Source organism: Myxocyprinus asiaticus, chromosome 24, assembly GCF_019703515.2.
Source record: "Myxocyprinus asiaticus isolate MX2 ecotype Aquarium Trade chromosome 24, UBuf_Myxa_2, whole genome shotgun sequence".
NCBI classification, from domain to species: Eukaryota; Metazoa; Chordata; class Actinopteri; order Cypriniformes; family Catostomidae; genus Myxocyprinus; species Myxocyprinus asiaticus.
The window spans coordinates 15,974,205-15,992,238 of record NC_059367.1 but is presented as its reverse complement, the minus strand read 5'-3'; the positions used below and the strand labels follow the sequence as shown (position 1 = coordinate 15,992,238).

General features: G+C 41.3%; 1 protein-coding gene across 2 annotated transcripts in view; it reads left to right on the top strand.

Annotated features, from left to right (window-relative positions):
- The window catches only part of LOC127414487 (unconventional myosin-If-like), a 38,165-nt gene that overhangs the window by 12,049 nt on the left and 8,082 nt on the right, over positions 1-18,034 (top strand). The window contains exons 9-23 of one of the 2 annotated variants that reach the window (XM_051652535.1): positions 244-376; positions 886-1,082; positions 1,169-1,249; positions 1,707-1,793; positions 1,886-1,972; positions 2,110-2,277; positions 4,292-4,377; positions 4,653-4,734; positions 4,855-4,961; positions 5,096-5,194; positions 7,779-7,923; positions 8,413-8,527; positions 15,185-15,354; positions 15,496-15,641; positions 15,839-16,590. In XM_051652535.1, the coding sequence (XP_051508495.1) occupies positions 244-376; positions 886-1,082; positions 1,169-1,249; positions 1,707-1,793; positions 1,886-1,972; positions 2,110-2,277; positions 4,292-4,377; positions 4,653-4,734; positions 4,855-4,961; positions 5,096-5,194; positions 7,779-7,923; positions 8,413-8,527; positions 15,185-15,354; positions 15,496-15,641; positions 15,839-16,160 (2,025 nt within the window). In that variant the 3' untranslated portion in view covers positions 16,161-16,590. Of the gene's footprint in view, positions 1-243; positions 377-885; positions 1,083-1,168; positions 1,250-1,706; positions 1,794-1,885; positions 1,973-2,109; positions 2,278-4,291; positions 4,378-4,652; positions 4,735-4,854; positions 4,962-5,095; positions 5,195-7,778; positions 7,924-8,412; positions 8,528-15,184; positions 15,355-15,495; positions 15,642-15,838; positions 16,591-18,034 lie in introns of those variants that run through there. The other variant, XM_051652533.1, reaches the window with a different exon arrangement.

The following is an 18,034-nucleotide window of genomic DNA, read 5'->3' as shown; positions in this document are numbered from 1 at the left end:
ATACAAAACTGTATAATTAATTGAGAGCAGTCTAGATGTGCCAGATTCTGTCTCACTCTCACTCATTTAGACCTCTTGTCTGATCTGGTCTAACCTCGTTTGCCAACCAAACCGATCCAAATAAATCAGTTTGGAACTGACAGCTACTGTCTTGCTCTCACTTGTTCAGTTCATCAGTTTCAGTCACTTAGACAGCACCATGACCTTCATGTTGATGCTTAGAATTAATGGCTTTGTCCACAGGAAGCCATGCAGGTGATCGGCATACCAGAGGTGTTTCAGAGGCAGGTGCTGCAGATTATAGCAGGCATCTTACACATGGGCAACATCAGTTTCATTGAGGAGGGAAACTACGGTCAGGTGGAGAGCACAGACTGTAAGTCATATGCGCATCTAGTAAACGTTGCCCTGTTTAGCTGTTCTGAGATCAGTTGAACTCTGGTTAAAAAATGTCATTGATGGATTGTCAATAATTTTAGTCTTTGCTGGTAAATTGAAATCTTAGAAATCAACCAAAAATGTGTAATGCACCTTCATGCCTTGAAATCGATATATTTGCTTAGGTTGATGGTTCTTTGCAATGTAAAGTCTTGACAAAGTTTTGAATTCTCCACATTACCCTTTTGAATATTGATTTAATGTATATTACACTTGCAAGGAACCAGCCCGAACAGACAATTACTAACTCAGACATGGGAAGAGTATGGTTTTCCATGATTGGTATCCATGATTGGCCATGTTTCTCCCACCACCACACATGCAAACATAATTCATTGTACATAATACAGCATATACCACAAAATAATGGTGACTGATTATTTCTATCATTGGAGATATAGTATTGCCACACTAATAATTGCCATCGCTATCCTATTTTCTTCCCAGTATTGGCATTTCCTGCATACCTGCTGGGCATCGATCAGAGACGTCTACAGGAGAAACTCACCAGCAGGAAAATGGACTCCAAATGGGGTGGCAAGTCTGAATCTATCAATGTGACTCTGAACAGGGAACAAGCATGCTACACTCGAGATGCTCTCTCCAAAGCTCTCTACGCTCGCCTGTTTGACTACCTTGTCGAGGTTAGGGATTATTACACAAAAGCAACCACACAGTAGAAATCTTTAGTTGTAAAAGTTATTTATTTTGTTTTCCCTGTCATGAACAGGCAATTAACAAAGCCATGCAGAAACCTGTTGAAGAGCTCAGCATCGGAGTTCTGGATATTTATGGATTTGAGATTTTCCAGGTAAATATTTCCCCCTGGTTTCGTTAATTCATTGTTTGTTTTTTCAAAAAAAAATTTATTTGATTTTTTTATTCAATGAGAATTCTAACCTTCTAATCAACAATCAAGTTTCCCTACAAAGCTGTGCTAGTTTTCTTGTATCACTTTGCGGCCTCTTTTTTTCTCAGGCAATAATATAATTTAAACTCAACATTCATGTCCATTGATGTACTGTATTTATGTGGAAAGCTGCAATTTAATAAGCACCATAATATACATTTTGCTGGTCATTATCACAAAATAAACCCTGACTCAGAATCTGAATAATGTAGTCTGTGAATTATTGTACAACGTTCTTCATTGAAAGTTTTTATCATGTGAAGGTCCTTCAGCCACATTCTATGTTTTTTGTGTTACGACTATTATTATTCTTAATAATTATGTTATTTTACCCATCCCTCACTCTTCTTCTTTCCAGCGAAATGGTTTTGAGCAGTTTTGTATCAACTTTGTGAATGAAAAGTTGCAGCAGATCTTTATTGAGCTGACATTAAAAGCAGAACAGGTATAAAAATGTGTGTCCATGCGTCCAGCCAGAGCTTGTATTTGATGTGTAATGTTTTGGTAAAACCTCTCTTTGTTCTTTACCTCTCTCAGGAAGAGTATGTACAGGAGGGAATCAAATGGACACCCATAGAATATTTTAACAACAAAATTGTGTGTGACTTAATAGAAAATAAACTGGTAAGCTTGCTGAGAGGCTTTGCTAACCTTCATATTAAAAGTCTCCATTAACGATTCCCCAATAGAATATATGTATTATTCTCTTGTTTTGATATCAGCTCTGTTATCATGTTAACATTATTCTCTCTCGAACCCAGAATCCCCCAGGCATCATGAGTGTGCTGGATGATGTCTGTGCCACCATGCACGCCACCGGTGAAGGTGCTGATATGACCTTGCTTCAGAAACTACAAGCTGCTGTGGGGACACACGATCACTTCAACAACTGGAACTCTGGTTTCGTCATTCACCACTACGCTGGCAAGGTGTGTGTCAAGACAAATATTAACATGGCTTTTGTTTTGTTTGGAAAGGAATACTTGCATACTGGTTACTGCACAGTATACAATGTGTGCTATATTTAATAAAAGAGTTCTAAGCCATTAACCAAACCGACCAGCTCCAAGGTGAATCTCAACATTTATAAACTTTGATTTGAAGCAAAAAGGTATTTGAAAATCAGACAAAAAGACAAACATACAGGAATGTGTACTTAACATGTTTCATGGGGGCATGAACTACAATCCCATGAAGCATTGCGAATGACGTAATCGAATTAAAAAACTATGGAGAAATGTAAAACTATTGATTTAAAGTTAATGGGCCTCATTCATGAAACTTTCGTAAATGTATGAATAATCTTGGAGTAATTTGCGCATAAAATGGACCTTCCCGAAACTTATCCACCATATTCACAAACCCTTCATATTCCCCAGATTTGTTAGTCAAATGTGTGTATGTTAGAGAATTCCAAAAATGTGTAAATAGGGGACGTGTGCACAATCATATACAATTATCATAATCCACAGCCATGAAAACGCCATATAAGGAAGATACTAGACTTGCTAGTAAATGCTGTTTAATCAAATCGTTTTTATGAATTAAGTGCATTCACATCGGGAGGAGGATGCCCACAGCCATTAACCTTCTCTGGTTCAGTTTGCAGCACATCGGCAGCATTATTTGTGAAATTTCATGAGTAAATCATGATGGTAACGGTGATATACTTGCAATTGGAAGAATCTTCAGAGAAATTAATAGAATGCCTGAAGAAGATCTTTGACCGAAACGCTGTAAACCGAAACAGTGTGCAGGCTTTTTCTATTTTTTACATCGTTGTATTGTGTACGCACCTGCCCGCGATGTGTTTATTTATGGGTTTAGCAGCATTAGTATTGACCATACATTATCAACTGAACGCTATTTACAGATGCCTATACTAAATTATGAAACCTCAATTATCGAGCTCATGTCAAATAAAAAAAAAACTGTCCAACCAGTCGCTTTAGAGGGCATTTATTTTTTGAGACAATCAAACGCAAACTGCGTCTTTCCATGAACTCTTCACCATATGTCAAGCACTTCTGTTGGTAAAACTATAAGTAGAGTTGGGAAAAACTATACTTTGAAAAAATAAATGCAAGAAGCAAAGAAACATTTCTAAATATGTATAGGCTATGGTTTAACAATTTAATTAAAGATGTAGAATCAGTGTATTTTGATTTTATTGCAAAATATTCAGATATTTCCAAAGATACAAGTAGTTTAAGAGTGTAGGGGGACAGACTTGATTGCATCATTCATAGTGCATCATGGAAGTGGGCAGTCAAGCATTGCTAGTGTGGTGCACTTTGTTGGCTGCGATTCTCTGATTGGTGGATTGTTGCCTTTCAGGATCATGGGTAGTGTAGTTCTTCACCAGAAATTCTGCTATTAAACTTGATTTTTTTTAAATGAGTGAGAAATGAAATACCGTGGACTAATAGCTTCGGCAGAAGCATATACCATCAATGAACAATCTCAGAGTTCACAGTTGGTCTGTCTTTAAAAATGTATAAGTTATCATCAAAAATTAATTCCCCTATGTAGAAAATGAATGGGATTTTTACTTCCGGAACCAGACTGTTGCACTCTACTTTAGATCATGTGTAATTTGCATTATGCAATGTTGAACATTTCAAAAACTAGTATGCTACTGTTGTTACATGACCTCATTATGTCGCATTTTCAATTCAGCAAGTGGTGTCCAGTTACTCTGAAATAAAAACGTCTATTTTGCATTTTTAACTCAATTTTGTTTATAAATGTCTTAACATTTGTCAGTCTGATTAAATAAGGTCAAGTCAACTAAAAACTGAGCTAAAAAAAAAAACCTTTCAGTTCATTTGATACACCAGAAATGAAAAGCATACATACTATACACTGCAGTAAATGCAGAGTTAGGTAGTATAGTATTTGGATCAGTACTGATAGACTAAAAGCCTTTCTTCTCTGATTCAGGTGTCATATGACATCAGCGGCTTCTGTGAGAGAAACAGAGATGTACTTTTCCCTGATCTCATAGAACTTATGCAAAGCAGCGAATAGTAAGTGTTATTTCTCTCTTTCTCTCTGTCTCTCTCTCTCTCTCGTTTTAAGCCTGAGTATTGTCCACATTGATAGGTTGTATTTAACTTTGGTAAAGGTCCGAGAAATTAGTTATACAATGCAAAGGAATGACAAAACAAAGACAGATCAACATATTTCATTTTCCCTGAAATAAGATGAACTGTTCTCCTCTTGGAAAGTAATATTTCATTGCACTTAACCTAAATCACCATTGTCCAAACATTCAGAAATATTTATCTCTTTGGTACTGCAGTGAATTCATCCGAAGTCTCTTCCCAGAAAACCTCAACACGGATAAGAAAAGTAGACCAACCACAGCTAGCTCAAAGATCAAAGTAAGACCAAATGTCCTTAATAAGCTTCTAATACTTCTGATAGTCAGCATCTCAGACACAGTTTCTTTGTTTGAAGTCCAGTTAAAGATATAATGGACTTACTGACTGTCTGGTCCACAGAGGCAAGCCAATGAACTTGTTTGTACACTGATGAAGTGCACACCGCATTATATCCGCTGTATCAAACCCAACGAGACCAAGAGGCCTAAAGACTGGGAGGAGAGCAGGTGAGTTGTTCGATTGTGACCTACCTGGAACTTATGTTTGCAGACTCCACACATTCCACAAAGACAGTATAAACAAACTCACAGAATATGCTATTAGTACTTTTAACTCTCACTTTGATGGTCATATCCCCCAGAGTGAAACATCAAGTGGAATATCTGGGCTTGAGGGAGAATATTAGGGTACGACGTGCCGGCTTTGCCTATCGTAGAATCTTCCAGAAGTTTTTACAGAGGTGAGTAAAAAAGAAAACATACATTTAGTCATATAGTATCTACAAAAAAGTGGTTTAATTGAAGTCCAAGTAGCTTGTAGTTCTTGTATGAATTTGTATTTACATCTCAGTTCTGGGGTTGTCCAGTCATATTTGATTGAAGCAAATTAACCTCTGGTGTCAGAATGCAAACAAATGAGTCTTAAGTGTTTTATCAGAGCTGATATCCCAGGTGTGAGATCTCATGTGTGCCAATTTTAGAGGTGATTTCTCAGGTGTGCTTGTCATGGGAAGTAAGCAGGAATAAGGACCCAGTTGCAGGAATGAGTCAAATGTTGTTGTTTTTTTCCTTCCAAATTTGGAATGCCCAATTCCCAACGCGCTCTAAGTCCTCGTGGTGGCGTAGTGACTCGCCTCAATCCGGGTGCCAGAGGATGAATCTCAGTTTCCTCCGCGTCTGAGACTGTCAATCCATGCATCTTATGACGTGGTTTGTTGAGCGCGTTACCCCGTAGACATGTGCGTGTGTGGAGACTTCACGCTTTTCTCCGCGGCATCCACGCACAACTAACCACACGCCCCACCGAGAGCGAGAACCACATTATAGCGACCACAAGGAGGTTACCCCATGTGACTCTACCCTCCCTAGCAACCGGGTAAATTTGGTTGTTTAGGAGGCCTGGCTGGAGTCACTCAGCACGCCCTGGATTCGAACTTATGACTCCAGGGGTGGTAGTTAACGTCTTTACTCACTGAGCTACCCAGGCCCCAAGGAATTATTTAAATAATTCCCAAGATTTTATTAAAACAGTACAGGGAAAAATAATACAGTTGTTAGGGAAGGTAGAGTCACATGGGGTAACCTCCTCATGGTATAGTGTGTGGTTCTCGCTCTCGGTGGGGTGCGTGGTGAGTTGTGCGTGGATGCCGTGGAGAATAACATGGGCTTCCACATCTGACTAACACAAGAGAAAAGGGAGCACAGTATATACACAGGTACACACACACACGAGGAACAGGTGAAACTAATTAACATAACAAGGACTAAATGAGGGAGAGTGATGAGGGAGCGAGGAGGTGGAGTCGGGGACGCACATGGCAAGACAAAAACACAGCCATGTGCACTCACATGTACAAAATAAAACCATTAGGCAGAGGAGACTGTCATGATCCCGCCACAAGAATAACCAAGACTAAAGTAGCAGGATCATGACAGTAGGCTTGTCAGCAGCCACAGGGAACGGAACAGGCTCGTGGGCAGCCACAGGGAACTAGACAGGCGGCTCCAGGACGGGAGTGAGGGGAGGCAACAAGAAAACAGCCTCCGTGGCCGTGAGCACAGGCAATGGCAGGGGAACGGCCTCCGTGGGCACTGGCAGTGACAGGGGAACGGCCTCCGTGGGCACTGGCAGTGACAGGGGAACGGCCTCCGTGGGCACTGGCAGTGACAGGGGAACGGCCTCCGTGGGCACTGGCAGTGACAGGGGAACGGGTGCCTTTCTTGGCTTTCTTCTCTTCCTCCGGACAGTAGGAAACACTGTAGTAGGAGCGGTTGCCACCTCCTCAGCAGCGGGCCCCTCCGCCTCCTGGCGGTAAACAGCGGGCCCCTCCGCCTCCTGGCGGACAGCCGCATCCGCTGCCGGTGAGGGAGTATTGTCGACCTCAGGCTGGGATGAAGGAAGGAAGTCTTCTAAGGCACAGGCTGAGATAAACTCGTCCCATTTCAATGCAAACTTGATCATAGAAGCAAGACTTCCCCCTTCACCCATCTCTGGGACACAAGATCTGATGGGCTCATTCAGACCAGCCCTAAACAATTGCATAAGTCTGGCCTGATTGTGCCCCAGACCCGAGGACAGCACCAAAAACTCTAAAGCATACCCCCTCACCGATTTTCTCCTCCTGCTGGAGTCTGAGGAGCTTCATGGCTTGCTTGGCTCTGCATCATGTAGTCAATGGTGAACAAAAAGAAAAACTCATTCCTGCTGGGTTCATGCTGGTCGGATTGTTATGTCACGGGGCGTAAGCAGGAATAAGGACCGAATTGCAGGAATTAGTCAAATTAATGATTTTATACAAACAGGGAAAAACAAGCTCTCACAAGGGAGAAAACTATAAAGCAAACCAATAACAAACTTATAAACTGAAAGACAAAATGACAAACCAGACTGGATGCTGGAGCAAACAAAACACTGACTTAACCACATGAGAACAAAATGATCCAACAAACACAAGAGGAAAGGGAGCACAATATATACAGGTACACACATGAGGAACAGGTGAAACTAATTAACATAACAAGGACTAAACAAGAGAGAGTGATGAGGGAACGAGGAGGCGGAGATGGGGACGCAAATGGCAAGACAAACACACAGCCATGTGCAAACATACAAGACCAAACAGACACGAGTGCACATGGTGATGAAGAATCAAACACAGCCATGTGCACTCACAACACATAAGGCATGTACAAACAAAACCAATGGGCGGAGGAGACTGTCGTGATCCTGCCACAACAAGAATAAATTAAGACTAAAGTAGCAGGATCATGACAGTGCTAATCTCAGGGCTGGTATCTCAGGTAATCACAGGTGTGTTGTGCTAGGTATGCCATCCTGACAGCAGAGACGTGGCCATACTGGCGGGGTGCGGAACAGCAGGGCGTTTTGCACCTCTTGCGTTCTGTAAACATGGACACAGATCAGTACCAAATGGGCCGCACCAAAGTCTTCGTCAAGAATCCAGAGTCGGTGAGGATTAGAAAAGTCTTAAAATCACTGAACAAACCCCTTAAATTAATAAAAACAACCTAGGACACCCATTTTGGCCTCTCTGACAGTATTGATAACATTATATAAATAAGCTGAAGGGACATTTCACCCAAAAATGAAATTCGGTCATCATTCACTCACCATCAAGTCTTGTATGACTTTCTTTTTTTCTTTGTGGAACACAAAAAGAGTCCTTAGGCAAAATGTAAGTCTCAGTCACCATTCAATTTCATTGCATCTTTTCCCATACCATAAAAGTGAATAGTGACTGAGGCTACCAGTCCCTAACATCTCCCTTTGTGTTTCATGGAAGATAGTCTTACTTGATTGGAACAACACGTCGGTGAGTAAACAATGACATAATTGAAATTTTTTGGTGAACTATCCTTTTGAATAAGTTCCTCAAGTCTTGACTTTCCCTTAAACAACAACGCTTCTCATTTCAACTTTCGTTTCTTTTAACCGTAGCTATTTTTGCTGGAGGAGATGCGAGAGAGGAAGTTTGACACATTTGCCAGAACCATTCAGAAGGCATGGAGGAAATACATCGCCAAGAAGAAATATGAACAGATGCGAGAAGAGGGTGAGTAAATTTGAGTTAAATGAGGAAAATTATTAAGAGTGATATTTTTGGGCCTGGGTAGCTCAGTTAGTATTGATGCTGACTACCACCCCTGGAGTTGCAAGTCGAATCCAGGGTGTGCTGAGTGACTCCAGCCAGGTCTCCTAAGCAACCAAATTGGCCCAATTGCTAGGGAGGGTAGAGTCACATGGGGTAACCTCCTCGTGGTTGTGATTAGTGGTTCTCCCTCTCAGTGGGGTGCGTGGTTAGTTGTGCATGGATTGTGGAGAGTAGCATGAGCCTCCACATGCTGGGAATTTCCTCGGTGTCATGCACAGCGAGCCACGTAATAAGATGCGCAGTTTGATGGTCTCAGATGCGTAGGCAACTGAGACTTGTCCTCCGCCACCCGGATTGAGGTGAGTAACCGTGCCACCATGAGGACCTACTAAGTAGTGGGAATTGGGCATGCCAAATTGGGGAGAAAATAAGAGTGATATTTTTTAACTTGGACATACAGTGACATGCTAACACCACAGAAACATGACATTACTTACACAAAAAAGTAGCAAAACGTACCATGGGATAAGCATGTTTTTTGGACATTTACTGTGGTAATATCTTGTAAATTGTAAATGCATTGCTAAAAATTAAAAGAAAAATCCTGCACTTTGTCGTAGTTTGCAAATCTTTAATACAAATCTTTAAGAAATTATAAATATTACTATATATTTATTAAAAATTATTTGTTATTAATATAAATAATAAATTATTATTATTATTATTATTATTATTATTATTAAATTATTATATACCATGGCATTATCTGATACAATCACTATAACATAGTACCGCTAAAGTAATTTTTACTCTAAGGGCCCTATTTTAAGAGTGTTAGCGCTATGCGCAGCACTTTGCCATAAGTCATACAATAAGCCATAAGTCAAAGGGCATGGCCATGAAGTCTTGGTATTTTCGTGCAAGCATGCGTGTGGCAAGGAGTAGGGCAGGGCTGAGCCGTGATGATGCACGCCCGGCCCCTAATCAGGCCAATCAAGCCAACGAGAGGGATGAAGTTTCGGGAGAGAGAGAGCTACAGGCAGCTGCCCTGTATGTCAAATCAAAATCAAATCAAATCACATTTATTGTCACACAGCCATATACACAAGTGCAATGGTGTGTGAAATTCTTGGGTGCAGTTCCGATCAATATAGCAGTCGTGACAATGATGAGACATATACCAATATACAATAACATCAAATTAACACAACACAATTTAAAGTCTAATATACACATAATTACACACAACAATACACAAATAATAACATACACTGTACAGTATACAATACGCACAATATAGATACACATTATTCAATAAAAATAAAAAAGTATATATAGTAGTATATATAGAATGTATAGTAGGCTGTATTGTACTGTATTGACATTCAGGCTGTCGGTTGATAGTAAGTTGTTAAGAGAGAATATATATAATAATAATATAATTTATGACAGTCCAGTGTGAGATATAAGAGTAAGAGTAATAAAGTGCAGTGCTGATGTATTTTGATCGTGGGAGATCAAGAGTTCAAAAGTCTGATTGCTTGGGGGAAGAAGCTATCATGGAATCGGCCGGTGCGGGTCCTGATGCTGCGATATCACCTGCCTGATGGTAGCAGTGAGAACAGCCCATGGCTCGGGTGGCTGGAGTCTCTGATGATCCTCCGAACTTTTTTCACACACCGCCTTGTATATATTTCCTGGAGGGAGGGAAGCTCACCTCAGATGATGTGTCTGGCAGTTCGCACCACCCTTTGCAGTGCTTTGCGGTTGTGGTCTGTGCTATTGCCGTACCAGGCGGAGATGCAGCCAGTCAGGATGCTCTCTACGGTGCAGGTGTAGAACCGTGTGAGGATGTGGCGGTTCCTTCCAAACTTCCTCAGCCGTCTCAGGAAGAAGAGGCGCTGATGAGCCTTCTTCACAACGACTTCAGTGTGGATGGACCATGTGAGTTCCTCAGTGATGTGGACACCCAGGAACTTGAAGCTGCTGACTCTCTCCACTGGTGCTCCATTGATGGTGATGGGGCTGTGTTCTCTGTCTTTACTTCTGAAGTCCACCACAAGCTCCTTTGTCTTACTGACGTTGAGGGAGAGGTTGTGCTCCTGACACCAGTGTGTCAGAGTGTGCATCTCCTCTCTGTAGGCTGTTTCATCATTGTCAGTGATCAGACCTACCACCGTAATGTCATCAGCAAACTTAATGATGGCATTGGAGCTATGTGTTGCCACACAGTCATGTGTGTACAGGGAATACAGGAGTGGGCTGAGAACACAGTCCTGTGGGGCTCCAGTGTTGAGGGTCAGTGATGAGGAGATGTTGCTGCCTATTCTAACCACCTGGTGTCTGCTTGACAGGAAGTCCAGGATCCAGCTGCACAGCGAGCTGTTTAAGCCCAGAACCCGGAGCTTCTCATCTAGTTTGGAGGGCACTATGGTGTTGAATGCTGAGCTGTAGTCTACAAACAGCATTATCACATAAGTGTTCTTTTTTTCCAGGTGGGAGAGAGCAGTGTGTATTGTAGATGCAATGGCATCATCAGTGGAGCAGTTGTTGCGGTAAGCAAACTGCAATGGGTCAAAAGAGAGAGGCAGCACAGAGCAGATGTAATCTCTGATTAGTCTCTCAAAGAATTTGCTGATGATGGGGGTCAGAGCAACAGGACGCCAGTCATTTAAGCAAGTTATTTTTGATTGCTTTGGCACAGGCACAATGGTGGATGTTTTAAAGCATGTGGGGACTACAGACAAAGAGAGGGAAAGGTTGAAAATGTCTGTAAAAACACCAGCCAGCTGGTTCATGCACGCTCTGATGACGCGGCCCGGAATGCCGTCTGGGCCCGCGGCTTTGCGGATATTCACCCGTCGGAAGGATCGGGTTACATCCGCTACAGAGACAGAGAGTGAACTAACCTCTGTAGCTTCGGCCACGAGAGCTCTCTCCGCGAGGGCGTTGTTATTTCCCTCAAAACGAGCATAAAAAGTATTTGGCTCATCCGGGAGAGAGGCAGCGGTGTTCATGGCGGAGTTTTTATTCTCTTTAAAGTCCGTGATGATGTTAATTCCCTGCCACATGCTTCTAGAGTTGGTGGTGTTAAACTGTCCTTCAATCTTGTTCCTGTACTGGCGTTTTGCTGTTCTGATAGTTTTTCGAAGGGCATAACTGGCTTGTTTATGCTCCTCCGCATTCCCGGAATTAAAAGCGGAGGTCCACACATTAAGTGCCATGCGAACATCGCTATTTATCCATGGTTTCTGGTTCGGATAGATCCATACTGTTCTGGTTGGAACTACATCCTCCATGCACTTTTTGATGAAACACATTACGCTATCAGCGTAAACCTCGATGTTGTCATCAGAGGCGGACCAGAACATCTCCCAGTCCATGTGATCAAAACAGTCTTGTAGCACAGAGTCTGACTGGTCCGACCAGCACTGGATCATTCTGAGGGTGGGTGCTTCCTGTTTCAGTTTCTGCCTGTAAGCGGGCAGAAGCAGAATGGAAGAGTGGTCCGATTTGCCAAATGGTGGGCGGGGGAGGGATTTGTAGCCATCCCGGAAGGGAGAGTAGCAATGGTCCAAAACCCGGTCCCCTCGTGTGTTGAAACTAATGTACTGGTGGTATTTTGGTGCGACTGATTTGAAACTAGCTTTATTAAAGTCCCCGGTCACAATGAACACGGCCTCAGGGTGCGCGGTTTCCTGCTCCCATATTATAATCCCATACAGTTCCTTGAGTGCCCGGTCTTTGTCAGCTTGTGGGGGAATGTACACAGCAGTGATAATGACCACTGTGAATTCCCTCGGTAGCCAGAATGGTCGACACAGAAGCATGTGAAATTCCAGATCAGGAGAGCAGAAAGACTTGATAGAATGTACGTTCCTCTGATCACACCAGGATTTGTTGATCATAAAACATACACCACCACCTCTGCTTTTACCTGAGAGGTCTTTCGCTCTGTCCGCTCGGTGCACGGAGAACCCCGCGGGTTCAATGGCTGAGTCTGGAATCTCCACAGACATCCAAGTTTCTGTAAGGCAGATAATGCAGCAGTCCCTCGTCTCTCGTTGGAAAGAGATCCGCGCTTTCAGCTCGCAGAGCTTGTTATCCAGAGACTGAACATTTGCCAGTAGAATACTGGGTAGCGGGCGTCTTACTCTGATGAGAACGTCGGCTCTGTTTCCCCTTTTCCTTTTGCGTTTCTGTGGCCGTGCAGCACAGACAAAGGGCTCCGCTTGCGTGTTTGTAAACAGCGGGTCGGCATTGAGGAATTTGAAGTCCAGTTTATGATGTGAAATTGCTGAACCAATGTCCAAAAGTGTTTGTCTGTCATAGACAATAAGGCAGACAACATCCAAGACAAAAAACATAAGAATTGTGAACAAAACAAACAAACAACTGCCATGTTGTGTCGGAGCTCGCAACGCAGCAGCCATACTCTGCGCCATCTTGAGTCCGGCCATAAACATTGTGTTTATGTTTGATTAAATATTACTTTGATGCTTCGTCCGGTTCTCCCTCCTCTTTTCCATTTTACCCTGTTACAATGCGCTAAGTCTAGGCGCAAGTGGTTTTGGCGAAATTGTGCACGCAAAGCGCTAATGGTCTGGGTCAAGTGAAATGTAATTTGGAGGTTCGTCTCCGGCACCGTCTTTGTTGTATTAAATAGTCCATTCTCTGTCAAGCACCAGTGATATAAACAAATACAGCACATTCATAAGAGATTGGTAGTGTAAATGGACTGTATGCAGTGAATTAGAAGAATAGATATCAGGCTTCTATGACAGTGACACGCTCCTTTTATACGCATGGAAAATGTGGTTCTTGCCAGGATTTGGATTTACGCTCATTATGTTATAGAGGATGTAAGTATTATTAATCATTTTCATCTACTGACACACAAATTATGACTAGTAGCCTATTAAAAGTAATTGATTCAAAACACACTTCACTTCTATGGTTTTTGATTTTGAAAAATTCAATTCATTTATTGAAACACATAAAACAATTTTTTATCAAACATATTTCTAAATTCAAATGACACTACAAACTAAACAAAAATATCTTCAGAATAACGAAATGTTTAAAAAGAGTCATACCAAATCCACACATTTTACTCTCTCTAACTTCTTCCATTGGCCCCTTTTGCAGTAAATTAAAAATAACTCTACGACAACAGGTGGAAAAATACCAATATATATTAGATCATAAATACAATTGTAAATAAAAACATATTAATAATGATTAAAAAATAAACCATGACCTAAAGATAGTTTAAAGGAATAGTTCACCCAAAAATGAAAATTCTCTCATCATTTACCCTCATGCCATCCCAGATGTGTATGACTTTCTTTCTTCAGCAAAACACAAACAAAGATTTTTAGAATAACTTTTCAGCTCTGTAGGTCCATGCAATGCAAGTGAATGGTGACCAGACCTTTGTAGCTCCAAAAATCACATAAAGGGAACATAAATGTAATTCATATGACTCCAGTGGTTAAATCCATATCTTCAGAAGCATTATAATAGGTGTGGGTGAGAAACAGATCAATATTTAAGTTATTTTTTATTATAAATCTCCACGTTCACTCTGAGATGGAAAAGTGAAACTAAACAGGCACCACATGCGACTTTCAGATGTAAAAGTGAAAGTAAAAGTGGACATTTAGAGTAAAAAAAGGACTTAAATATTGATCTGTTTCACACCCACATTGCTTCTGAAGAAATTGATTTTATTCATATGGATTACTTTTGTGTTTCATTTATGTGATTTTTGGAGCTTCAAAGGTCTAGCCACCATTCACTTGCATTGTAAGGACTTACAGAGCTGAGATATTCTTCTAAAAATCTTTGTTTGTGTTCTGCTGAAGAAAGAAAGTCATACACATCTGGGATACTATGAGGGTGAGTAAATTATTTTTTTTTTTGGCTGAACTATCCCTTTAACACAAATCTCATAGATATTTGTTTCAGAAAACGGCTACAACAGTGATTGTCAGGAACATAATTTGATGTTCCACTATATTTTCAGAGTTTGGACATGAACTTTATTACAACCTGCTGGTGGAGTCTCCAAACTCCAAATGCAGGGACTGAATTTGGACATTGATGAGATAAGCTTTTTGAAATGTCTTAGTGTAATTACTTATTTCTCAGGAAAATAGCAAATTGTGCTTTGGGGCACTTCATTTACATACAATACACCCACAGTTTGCGCACAAACACCCACAGATAGCGCAAACACTCCCACCCATGCTTTGTGCTGGCAGGAAAATTGCACTTAGAAAAGACATTGTGCACGGTCGTAGCGCTATGCTTTGCGCAAATTGTATATGTGACTTTGCATAAGGGTCGTTCAGACCGAACTTATGCTTGCGCTAAAAAGCTAAACGGAGGGCAGTGAATATAACAGATCGCAGGTGTCTCCAGACTTGAAGTTCTTTTTTACCTGTGCAAGACCCAAAATAACATGTGAGACGTGGCCAAAGATGTCCATCTAGCGCATGTTTACACTGAAAAACAATAGAAAACCAGCAAAGACAGATGCAAAAACACGTTCTTTGTGAGCAGCCGCTTATTCTGTCTCTCTCTCTCTCTGTCTATTTGTTTTTTCTTATTCAGCTTCTGATATACTGTATAACTATAAAGAGCGTCGTAGAAATAGCATAAACAGGAACTTTGTTGGAGATTACCTGGGCATGGAAGAGAGGCCTGAACTCCGGCAGTTCCTGACCAAGAGAGAGCGGGTTGACTTTGCAGACTCTGTCAACAAGTTTGACCGCAGATTCAAGGTGAGGAATTTACATCAGCCTAAAAGGAAATTGGAAAAAACATGACAAGGTCTGTGCTGTGATACAATCGGCATGGATTCACTGAAATGCATTTACACAAACAAATGTAACTCTTTAACACTCTCTCTTTGTCTTCTTTAGTCAATAAAGAGGGATATAATACTGACACCAAAGTCCATCTACCTTATCGGTCGGGAGAAGGTAAAGAAGGGATCAGAGAAGGGACAGATAAAGGAAGTTCTGAAAAGAAAGCTGGACATCGGCAGTGTTCATTCAGTCTCTTTGAGGTGAGCAGCTGCCTCATACTGCATAATGTTAAAGATATAAACTGCAACCGTGCCAACACCACAAGAACCCCACACACATACACACACACACACACACATATATATATATATATATATATACATGTGTGTGTGTGTGTGTGTGGGGTTCTTGTGGTGTTGGCACGAGGGATTTTCTCCCTTTTTTCTCCCAATTTTAGAATGCCCAATTCCCAATATGCTTTTTTGAAAAGTTCTCGTGGTGGTCGCCTCAATCCGGGTGGCGAAGGACGAATCCCTGCTGTCTCCATGTCTGAGACTGTCAACCTGCGCATCTTATCACGTGGCTTGTTGAGCGCATTGCCATGGAGACATAGCGCATGTGGAGGCTTGACGCCATCCACCGCAGCATTCGCACTCAGCTCACCACGTACCCCACCGAGAGCGAAACACATTATAGTGTTCATGAGGAGGTTACCCCATGTGACTCTACCCTCCCTAGCAACTGGGCCAGTTTGGTTGTATATATATAAATATATATAGTCTCTTTCTAAGAATATAACAGCATTGCCGTTTGAAGGCTTTTGCTGATACTTTACAACAAACACCCTGCCAACTGCAACAATTACAGATTTTTACTCTAAGCTAGGAACAGCCATGAAGATTATTTGTTAATAGGGAAATATTCTGCTGACATGTCCTGTATTGTGACATGCTATACTCCATCTAAAACTATTTGAAACTGCATTTTGGCCAATTCTTTTATCATTATGACCAGTATGCATGCAGTTATAATGAATTATTTTTGAATATTTAAACTTTTAGAAATTCATCAAAACCATTCAAAATAAACACTATCCCATACACATTCATATAAATTTGAACCTAAATTCCTGATTAAAAAATAAATAAATCTTGTGTAGATGTTATGCGTCATCGACCCATATCCCACAGGGCTACAATCAGCTATTGAGCTACAACCCCAATTCCAAAAAAGTTGGGACAGTATGAAAAATGCTAATAAAAATTAAAATGAGTGATTTGTAAATTATATTCACCCTTTGCTATATTGAAATCACTACAACTACACATTATATGATGTTTTTCTTTGTGAATTTCATTGTTTTTTGAAAATGTACAGTAATTTCAAATCAGATGATTGCAACACGCTCCAAAAAACTTGAGATGGGGCAATTTAAGACTAATAACAATTTGACAAGTTGAAATAACAAGGCGATGTGAAATAGGAGATGTTAAGCAGGTGAGGGACTTGTGCCATAGTATTGTATTCTGTATAAGGAGCCTCCAAAAACAGCCTAGTCCTTCAAGAGCAAGGATCGTTCCAGACTTGTCAATTTGCCAACAGATGCTTCAGCAAATAATCCAGCACTTTGAGAACAATGTTCCCCAAATACAAATTGGAAGGATTTTAGGCATTTCACCCTCTACAGTGCCCATTATAGTTAAAAGATTCAAGGAATCTGGTCAAATCTCGTGTGTAAAGGGCAAGACGAAAACCCCTTGTGTATGCACGTGATCTCTGATCCCTCAGACGTCACTGTCTTAAAAAAATGGCATTCATCTGCAATGGATATCATGAACATGGCCTTGGGATTACTTTAGTAAACCTTTGTTAGTCAACACCACTCGCCGCTGCATCCACAGATGCAAGTTAAGACTTTACTATGCAAAACAGAAGCCCTACCTCAACACTGTCCAGAAGCTCTGCTGACTTCTCTGGGTTCGGTCTCATCTTTGATGGAAAGTAGAACAGTGGAACCATGTTTTTTTGGTCTGAAGAGTCCACATTTAAATAAGTTTTTGAAAAACAAAGCCATCATGTTATCCAGGCCAAAGAGGAAAAGGGCCGTCCAAGCTGTTATCAGCGCCAGGTACAAAAGCCAGTGTCTGTATGGGCCAGGGGTGTGTCAGTGCCCATGGCATGGGTAACTCACACATCTGTGAGAACACCATGAATGCAGACAGGTATGTAAAAATTTTGGAGCAACATATACTGCCATCCAGCACCATCTTTTCCAGGGACGGCCTGGAATTTTCCAGAAGGACAATTTCAAACCACATACTGCCCAGATTACAAGTGCATGGCTGTGTGAGCAGAGTGTGTGGGTGCTAGATTGGCCTGCCTGCAGTTCTGACCATCTCCAATTGAGAATATGTGGCACATTATGAAGCACACCATACGGCAATAAAGACCCCGTACAATTGTGCAGCTAAAGACCTACATAATAGATGATTGGGGGAAAATTCCACTTTCTAAACTTAACAAACTTGTGACTTCAGTGCCCAAATGCTTAATAAGTGTTATTAGAAGAAATGGTGATGTTTCACAGTGGTAAACACTCGACTTTCCCAACTTTTTTGGAGCATGTTGCAATCATCTGATTTGAAATGACTGT